This window comes from Triticum urartu, chromosome 1 (genome assembly GCF_003073215.2).
Source record: "Triticum urartu cultivar G1812 chromosome 1, Tu2.1, whole genome shotgun sequence".
In the NCBI taxonomy this organism is placed as follows: domain Eukaryota; kingdom Viridiplantae; phylum Streptophyta; class Magnoliopsida; order Poales; family Poaceae; genus Triticum; species Triticum urartu.
In genome coordinates this window covers 27,716,426-27,726,306 of record NC_053022.1, presented here as the reverse complement: position 1 = coordinate 27,726,306, position 9,881 = coordinate 27,716,426, and the positions used below count along the sequence as shown (strand labels likewise).

Genomic DNA, 9,881 nt, shown 5'->3' with positions numbered 1-9,881 from the left:
CCGAGCTGATCTCTTTATCGCCGCTACCCAGGCCACACAAGTATATTATCTGCCTTACCCATGCCAGAAAGAGTACCTAAAGGGTTGGGAAGTTGTGTTCAAGGTGTCGCCGCATGGTAAGCTACCGGACCCGAACGATGATGATTACTACAACATAAACCCCATGACATACGAGGGAGTGTTCTATCAAGAGGAACATGATGACGTGGTCCGAAACAACGAGGATGATGACTTGGGTTATGTTGACCTGGACCCAAACGACGACGACGCACGGATTGATGGTGAGGCAGTTGTGAATCAAAGAGACATAATTATGCTTGAAAAGTTAAATGAAGACGCTGACGATGAGGAAGAGCCTCCACCTCCGTCAGACAACGAAGAAGATATGCGTGATAGTGATGATGAGACCGGTCCACAAATAGATTACAATAGTGATGATTCATATGGGTTCTAGAAAATGTAAGTTCTTTTAATGATCATTACAATAGTATGCTTAATGTGCTCTTCTGGTATTAATGTTTTTCCTGTATGCTTGTTTAATTGATATCCTTACTAATTGTTTATTCTCTTCTCAATGCAGGTTTAATAATCATGGGCAAGTCCAGCGGCGCTAGTTTCCTCAGTAAATTTAAAGGACTTACTCGGAGTGGACGAGCCCACAAGGTTCCCTCCCGACTACGCGAGGATGACACCTCACAGGGAGGTGGAGGGGTCGGGGGAGGAGACCCTAGAGGAGGAGGCGGTGGGGCCTAGAGGAGGAGCGGTGGGGGAGCCCTAGAGGAGGAGGAGGTGGGGGAGAGGCAACCGGGGCAAAAAACTCCGGGCCGTGTCTGAAATAGGAGGGTCTTCTTCGATGCCCTCCTATACAGAGGCACCTTCTGAGTCTGAGGAGGAGGAGTATGTTCCTGATGGCGAGGAGGAGGAGGCCGAGGAGGAGGGTGAGGAGGAGGAGGAGGCCGAGGAGGAGGGTGAGGAGGAGGCCGAGGAGGGTGGAGGGGAGGTTGATCCCGCGTTGTGGGGTGACTTGCCACCGGGTTCTTCGCAGGGGTGGCTGCGTGGTAATGCCGGACTACCTACACCACCTTCTATCGAGGAGCACAAGTGGCTCATTGAACCTGTGGGGACAGAGTAAGTGCCTCTCAATCATATTTTCAACACATGACAACATTTTCTTATTGTACACATGGCAATCATTTGATTCTTTTGCAGAAACTGGATCCTTCACGGAAAGGGCCGTAAACCGAACGGCCTTATCACTGTCCTGTTGAAGGAGTTTTGGCCTGGCCTATTCTGCCCGCGGCCAGACAGGGACCCGCAGCAGCGGGTTTTGGCCACGAGCTGGGCCCACTACGAGGCTTGCAGCAACGCGGAGTACGGGACGACCGCTAAGGCCGTGATCACCAAATTTTGGGTAAGTTCTCTTCTGAATCACTTGTCTTCAGTTTCGTTCATAGTTTATCATTGAATCACTCAACTCATGCCTTGTTTGCTTCTGGTTTTTGCATGATTGCAGCAACTCTATAGAGTTCTTGACGAGCACAAGGCCAGAGCCGACGTGGTCTTGCTTGCGGCTGCAAAGAAGAAAGCTCGTCAGTTGCAGTACGAGGTGCGCTGGGTTGCCGTCTCGCAGTACTACCACTACTACTTGCACCAAAAGATGCCCAAAACTCAAGCGCAGAAGCTACGACTTACCTTGAGCAAGGAGCAGTTCATGATGGTAACTATTACTAACTTTTCATTGTTTCAAGCAGTCAACTATATGTTTCGTGCTCACATGTCATGCTTTCAAAATTTGCATAGGTTGTTCCTCGTTGGTGCTATGGAAGGCATGACGGATGGGCGAGTTTGGTGGATAGGTGGCTCGGCGCCGATGCAGAGTTTGCTGCCAAGAGCATCAAGGCCCGGGCTAACCGTGGAGACGACGGGACACACGGCCAAGGAAACAGGAACCACTGGGGCTTCAAGGCCATGAAGGTATATCTATGTGCATGATGCATTTTTGTTCTTCTTTACGTCATGTTCTTATGTATGTCTGACTTCTATTTGACGTTGTAGGAGGACAAGTTGAAGAGGCCGCTCTCAGACATGGAGTCGTGGAAGCTGGCCCGCGAGTGGAGTCATCGCAAGGAGGGCGAGAGCCAGTACTATGGCAAGACCGAGGAGCACCTGGGGTCTTACATTCATCACTATCAGGAGTTGCATCCAGATGTTCCTGTTGCTGAGGTCGCCCAGTCTTAGATCGACGACACGGCGGTGGTGGCCATCCAGGGGAAGAAGAATGGCCGGTATCCGTGTTTCGATGGCTTGATCACTCCTTCGATCTCGTACACACGGCTTCGGGCTAGCAACCCGAGCCAGTTAGAGAGTACGGGGCGTTCACAGACTCCCTTAGCCCGCCAGCATGCTGTAAGTACTTCCTCCTTATCTTTTTCTATCTTGCATTCTCAGTTTATTTTCAGCATTGCTCACTTAGAAACAACCTAAATTATGTAGGCATATAAGGAGTTTGTCGATCATAGGAATCTCGAGGTGCGGGAGTACTTGAAACGAGTGAAGGCAAACGATGATTACAACCGTCAGATGATGACGGTTAGTTTTGCCCTCTTAAAACCAACCTAAATTTTTGCACTTTCATTCCTTCTGATCTTCTAGTTTGCTTGTTTAACTAACATTCAGGCTATGTTGGCGTCTTGGACTAACCGCACGGATCCACCACAAATGGGACCCCCACCACCACCTGCGGGAGAACCCCCACACGTGCCCACGTTCGATGAATGGGTGGCACTAGGCAGTGATGGTTCGGTTAGTACATTTGCCTAACTACTAGCAAACTAGTTCTTGTTCATGAAACACTATCATATCATATTTACCGTTAGAATCTTTTTTGAAACATGTAGGGGACCGGTGGCTCGACTCCTGCTCCGTCGACCCCAGTCACTCCGATCTGGCAGAGTGGTGGTGGTTGCGATGACGGTTTTGGCGGAGGTGGTGCTTTTGACGGAGGTGGTGGTGGTTATGGCGGAGGTGGTGCTTTTGGCGGGGGTGCTCTTGCTTCATGATTCCGTGCATGTGGCCATCGTGCCATGCCTTTCATATTCCTACTTTTATCATGTTTCATGTCTTGCACTACTTTTATGTTCATGAACTTCCATCGGTGATGATCTTTAGATGATGTGATGAACTTGAGTATGTTTAGATGATGATGGTGAACTTGAGTATGTTTAGATGAACTTGAGTATGTTCACATGATGAATTGTCATATTTCTGCATAATTTCATATTGTTCTGTTTTGAAATGCTGTCAAATGAATTGGAAAAGAGAAAACAGGGAAAATAAAAAAAAACAAAAAAAACTATGCCTATGGCAAAGCCGTCGGCATATATACGCCCAGGAGTTACCAGGGCTTGCCACGTGGCAAACTCTGCCGACGGCTTTGCCGTAGGCATAGCCCTGCTGCCAGGAGAAACCAGGAGCTGCCACGTGGCAGACATATGCCTACGGCAAAGCCGTCGGCATAGATGGAAATCTATGCCGACGGCTTTGCCGTAGGCATAGCCCTGCCGCCAGGAGAAGCCGGGGGACGACACGTGGTGCAGGTATGCCGACGGCTAGGCCGTCGGCATAGATTTGCATCTATGCCGACGGCCAAGCCGTCGGCATACCTGCGCCACGTGTCATCTCCTGAATCCCGCCACGTGTCGTCTCCTGAATCGCGCTGTTGACGGCGCCGTCCGTTGCCGTCAGACGGAAAACAACGCCGACAGCTAAACTATGCCGACAGCTATCCCACGGCCGTCGGCATATACACCTATGCCGACGGCTATACTACGCCTACGGTCTGACACATCTACGCTGACGTGATCTACGCCGACGGGGCTATGCCGACGGCGGCCGTAGGCATAGATCTATGCCGACGGCAGAGGACCTATGCCGACGGCCCTGGGCCGTAGGCATAGCCCGCGAGTCCGGTAGTGTCTATGGGCGGCGGCCTCGGGCCCACTCCTTCCGCTTTATACGGAACACAAATCTGGATTCACCCACCGCGCCTATGCACGAAATTTGCCTCTTCAAATACACGCCACATCTTGAATAAAAAGAAAAATACACAAGCCACATCTTCTCCAAAGAAAAACACAAGCCAAGTGTATTTTCTTTTTTTATACGATGCATGTCATATGGAGAAGAAGGAAAAAGCATGCGGACAGCTGTATGTCTAGATACATCCATTCCTCCGACAAGTATTTCCGGACGGAGGGAGTACACGTTTTTTAAGTAATTGATCTTAGTTTTTGTATAAAGAGTGGATTTTTATTGACTCACAATGAGCATCAAGAAGATACAAAACACAATGAGCACACACTCGGTGATGCGGAGCATCCTACAGACATAACCATGTCAAGAGCCCGTTTGACAGGTGACACGTGCCACATCTACTTCACATACATAAAGGTGAATCATCTTCTCTACACGTAGATAGATAAAAAAGTCAACATATGTTCGACGCGACCACGCCCAGCCGACCAAAAGGCCAGCGGTTGAGTGCTCAGTGGCCAGACGTCCGATCAGTCCCAGCCGCCAAAAGTCCGACATCTCCCAGAAATCCGGCGTCACATGACCAGAAGCAAACTGGCGGAAGCCCGACGCGCACCGGATGCCTGGACCCTCCCGAGCCATCGAACGTTCGACACCCACCGAACATCCAGTAACTGCCTGTGTGCAGCCACGGGCCTTTGACTTTGTATCTCTCTCCCACTTCGCCTTCGCGACTAGCACTATAAATAGACCCCCCCCCTCACCTTACCTCCTTATTTCTAGGGTTAGCTAAGATTAGAACTACGCTAGAGCTTAGCTTATGTATCTCTTCCCTTGTGGGACTCCTCTTGAGAGAGAGAAAGAGACACTTCATTTGAGAAGATCCTCAGGGATTCAAGACCTCTTCTTAGGGAATATCCTTCTATGGATTCAAGCCCTTGTTGTCCTAGGATTTGGGGAAGAACTATCTTGTTCCATCTCACTCTTTGGATGATTTAGACCATGTATCTATCTATGTGCATCTTTTTATTGTGTGACATGATGGAGAGGAGCGTGGGACCTTATTTCATCTTGTTGGTGCGCGTGTGGTCCTTGGGTGGCGCCGCGGGCAGGCAAAGACAAGGAAAGTATCTGGCGCACCGATGTTTGTGGTGCTACTAGTGCACCAAACAAAGTAGCGTGTTTAGAAATGTTTGGATTTTTTGAAAAAATAGCACATTCACACAACATTAGTCTCACTACACCACAACACTACATCCCCGACAGCCAGGTTGGTCGGGAATACATGTTACGCCGATAGACAGTCGGTCGGGAAAGCCTATTGCCGACCGACCCTGTCTGTTGGGGAAAGTCCAGACGGGGAAACCCTTTCCCGACCGACTGGTTGTCAGCTATGATGTATCTTTCCCGACCAACATTCTGTTGGGCCTGCTATGGGCCTTTCCCGACCAACAGTCCGTTGGGGCTGCCATGGGCCTTTCCCGACCGACTATCTGACACAGTATTCTTTCCCAACCAACATGCGTTGGGGCTGCCATGGGCCTTTCCCGACCAACTATCTGACACGGTATTCTTTCCCAACCAACAATCCGTTGGGGCTGTGATGGGCCTTTCCTGACCGACTATCTGACACAATATTCTTTCCCGACCGACAATCCGTTGGGGCTGCTATGGGCCTGTCCCAACCAACTATCACACAGGGCATTCTTTCCCAGCCAACATTCTGGTGGGCCTAGCATTAGCCCTCCCATATAGCTAGATTTCATGTTATCAACGGAATATCAATCAACTTAGAAAATTCATTACAGTAACGTGCATGTCGTTAACCAGAAAGCAAACAATAATAACACACATTCATTACTTTTCACATCCAAATTTTACATAAACTAATTTAATTAATTAACTAGAGCAAACATTATGGTTCATTGTTTGAGAGCAAAAAATATGTCGCTTTGTTTTCTGGAATTTGCCCTAGAGGCACATGGTAATGGGCAACTAGATACCCACCAAGATCCTTCCATCATTCTCGTACTTGACATCAAAGCCTTCCTTCTTCATCTCATTGATCCATATTCCCATCGCCACATCCTCCAGCTTGAATATCTGCAAGTCAAAATCCCAAGTTAATATTCCACACCATAGCTGGAGAGCATGATATTTTCTCTAAGCTGCCTTCAACTGAAGAGAATTCATTATCACTAGCGGGGAAGGAGGCACCCTTGGTATCTTTCTGCATTGGGCTGCAAACAAGAGCATATATTTTCATATCTGAATATGAATATCCAGACTGCAATTAGAAATGTAGAACTGTGTTGTAGGTATGATTATAGCAGCAAACAATATCCAGCTCTGAACTGAATGTTTATGGCTATCTGAAGGTAGAGCAAGACAGAGTTATGAAGATAGAGACATCAAATGGGTTTAAATGACAAAACTGAGATATGTAACATTTTGTCAGGCCCCTACCGGTGATATCTATGTAGCTGTTTTTTTTTCGCGATAGAACTTGACAGATGGAGGTTTGAGCAAAAAGAAGATGAAGCAGAGCATGTACTACATGCACAGTACCACCCAGGATGGTGTGAAATTGAAATTAGCCTCAGAGAGAAACCTGTAAAAATATATGTAGTAACATTCCCGAAGAATTGAAAACCCCATATAGTTTTCATATCTAAATTTGAATCTCCAGACTGCAATTGGAAATGTAGAGGTGTAGGTATCGATTATATAATTAAAATAGAAGAAGAACAAGCCATCACCTTAATCCACAAATGCTAAAAAAAATAGTATCCATTGATTTTAATTATAACGGCTGAGCTAAAGAGATGAACAAAGTTACGTAGAACATCTATTGGGTACAATCTGTCACGTACAAACAGATATATGTTTACGCTGGAGCCAAACACGGTTACAATCATAGGGAAAAAAGTGTGTAGTCCGACGGGAGCCAAACACGATTAAGGAAAAAAAAGCAGTAGTCCGGTTGGCACACGTAATAGCACCAGCGTGAGCGAGGTGCAATTTGTATTGCCATCCAAAAGTTAAAAACATGAAATTATCGCTCATGACATTTACAAATTAATATTGGCTGCTTTATCATCATAAACACACGACATACCCATGTGCTAAAAGCAGTTTTTTTCCAGCGTTGCTAGAAACAGTCAACCAGGCTAAATAAACAGTCAACCAAGGAGACAACATATGTGCCAAGATAAAAATAGAAAACAAACGGCCAGTTTTTATAAAACAGAGCAGTAATAAAAAAGAATCCATGTTGTCTTAAATAGGTAAGCAAATGTGCCTAACACTATTTGATAATATACGCCGACAATTATATATAGGCCTTAGATAGACAAGCAATAAAGTCAGTCAAAGCAAGGTGCGCATAGACAAGCCATATAGGCATTTTTTTTCCCTCAAAAAAAAAGGTGCGCATAGTAGAAGCATCCACGAGTATGCCACTGCAATAAATAGCACACTTGCAAGAGACATATACCTACACAGTGAAGACTAGAAACATAGTGATTGAGACATACATGTAAAAATAGATGTACAGTGGAACATAGAAGTGCGTTACCTTCTTATGTCAGAACTAGATGAAACTGATGCGCTGTTATTGCCCAGATCAAGTGCTGTTAGCTTTAAACTGTCTACACTTTCTGTTGGATGGGTGGATGACTTGTCTCCTTCAGAATGTTTACGATTCACCTCTTGATTGCGACTGGAATATTTCTCTTTACTTGACTCCAGTTTCATTGCTTAGCTGATTGCTTCACCTTCTTTAGGCAAATTATTCCCTTGAAAAGACTGATTATGCAATATCCATGTGCCCATAGGGGATAACTCTCTTCAGACATTCCTACATAAATGAAAGGACTAAGAACTCGGATGATTAAGAACAGTAGCGGCAAAAGCATTTGCTAAGCAGTAAATAGCATCGTAAAATGTAAAAGATGAGGGGAAAAGAATCAACAGAATAGTATACCATCTAAGAAACTTTTATCTTGTTACCCAGGTCTCATAAGAAAAAATGGAATAATCATTCCAAAACCACATATTCTGAAACAATGTTGTATTAGATGGTCCGCCTTATTTGTTTACAGCAACACAATTTCATCTGTACTCTTCTGAAAAGAACACATTATTTTTCACCTGTCCCGAAGAAAAAGTTTTGTTTACAAACATTTGAGTGTAACAGCAAGACTGAACCATGTCTAGAGATAAATCAGTGTCTATATTCTCCTCTTATTAAGTATGTTTAGCTCAATGCCACTTCTTACCTGTTGGTGGTATACAAAATATTTTTGTTAGTCTCTTCATATAAAGTTGTCTCAGATAATGTACAGTTCATTGCTTACAAGGTTTAACAGAATTACAATTTGTAGCAAAGTTTCAGTTTTCAAGGGGAGAACCTATTGACATGTATACTGCCTAATGCTATTTCCAAGGAAGAAATTGGATTAATCACCAATCAGTAGGCAGTAGAACATCAACATTCAGCAGCACAACCTTGGCTAGCAGCACACCGCACACCACAGCAAGCACACGCGGCAGAAAATCAGCTAGCACACCACAACCACACAAGCAACAAGCACCACAGGAGCAGTAGCAAGCAGCAAGCAGGCACACGGTCACGCAGTAGTAGCAAGCAGCAAGTAGGCAGCAGCACAAGCAGGGGAAGAGAGGTGAGCAGAGGAACTACCTGAGGGAGGAGCTCGGGGATTCAGGCGGGGTGGATGAAGGGGAGCAGATCCGGCCGGGGAAGGCCGAAAGGGGAGGAACCGAGGGCATCTTTTCTCCTCTATATCCAAAGCCCCTCACTAGCCCTATCCCGAGCCCCCTCTCGCCGGCGCCAAGATCTCTTCTGTACTATTTCGATGGCAATGGTGGATACGACGGTGGAGAATGGGGAGTACGGGCCAGGCAGGGTGGCGTCAGCCTCGCTGGAAGCTTACGCGTGGTGGCTGGCCGGAGAGAGCACTAGCCGGGGAGCAGCAGTGGAGCGCGTGGCCGTGGCAGGATGGTGTGGGGTCGGCGGTGGAGACACTGGAGAACGAGCGGGAGACGGGGCTACAGACTCGCCGCCAGGAGAGCACGTAGCCGGACGGGGAGAGAGCATGAGCGGCGAGAGAGGGCTCGAGCGGCGGCGGCGGCGGCGGTGGTGGAGGATTTAGGTTTGGAGGCAGAACGAGATTTGGGGGCAGTCTGTGGAACGGGGTGGAGGCAGGACGAGAAAAGGAGGGATTTTTCGCGTAGTGGGCTGTTTCCGCGCCAAGTTTTCATCCCCCCGCGCGCAGCTACCTGGCCGGCCCAGTACCCGCAGACAATCGGTCGGCGTTCATTGCCGACCAACAATCCAAGGGGAAGTGAAGCGTTCCCGACCGATAATGTGACGTGGGATAGTAAAGTATTCCCGACCGACAATTAGATGCTACATGTTTGTATTGCCAACCGACAGTCTGATACAAGTTTTCCCGACCGACAGTCTGATGGTATGTTGTACTTTCCCCAACACACGTCTGTAGGGAATGTGGTGTCGTGGTGTAGTGTCTGTGTTGTCGTAAAATTTCAACTCTAAATTTGAAACATTGCTCGAGGTACAAAAATTGACACTAAATAGTACTCCCTCTATAAAGAAATATAAAAGCTTTTAGATCACTCTCTTATGATTCTTTACAGAGGGAGTACATAACATAAGTTGGGCTTTAGATTTGGTCCATCATCACATTGTTGCCAAATTTCCCATTTTTTGTATCTCGTGCAATGTTTTGAATTTTGAGTTGGATTTTTGTGACAACATAGACCGGTGTTGTGGCAATGTACTATATTTTTTTTTCAGTTTTTAAACA

The 9,881-nt window shown here is 46.7% G+C and overlaps 1 protein-coding gene and 2 long non-coding RNA genes across 3 annotated transcripts; 2 read left to right on the top strand and 1 right to left on the bottom strand.

The window, feature by feature from the left end:
* The first annotated feature begins 797 nt into the window (after window positions 1-797).
* Window positions 798-2,238, top strand: LOC125532635. The gene is made up of 5 exons (XM_048696622.1): window positions 798-1,128; window positions 1,210-1,411; window positions 1,514-1,717; window positions 1,801-1,974; window positions 2,056-2,238. The coding sequence occupies exons 1-5, from the start codon at window positions 854-856 to the stop codon at window positions 2,236-2,238; spliced, it is 1,038 nt and encodes a 345-aa protein (XP_048552579.1). The 5' UTR covers window positions 798-853.
* A 277-nt stretch (window positions 2,239-2,515) lies between these two features.
* LOC125545146 lies at window positions 2,516-2,963 on the top strand. The gene is made up of 3 exons (XR_007299928.1): window positions 2,516-2,589; window positions 2,677-2,802; window positions 2,898-2,963. It is a non-coding gene; the product is annotated as an uncharacterized LOC125545146 (long non-coding RNA).
* Window positions 2,964-5,866: 2,903 nt separating this feature from the next.
* On the bottom strand, window positions 5,867-9,273 carry LOC125544430. The gene is made up of 3 exons (XR_007299459.1): window positions 8,735-9,273; window positions 7,610-7,891; window positions 5,867-6,135 (listed from the first exon to the last, which is right to left on the bottom strand). It is a non-coding gene; the product is annotated as an uncharacterized LOC125544430 (long non-coding RNA).
* Window positions 9,274-9,881: the final 608 nt, after the last annotated feature.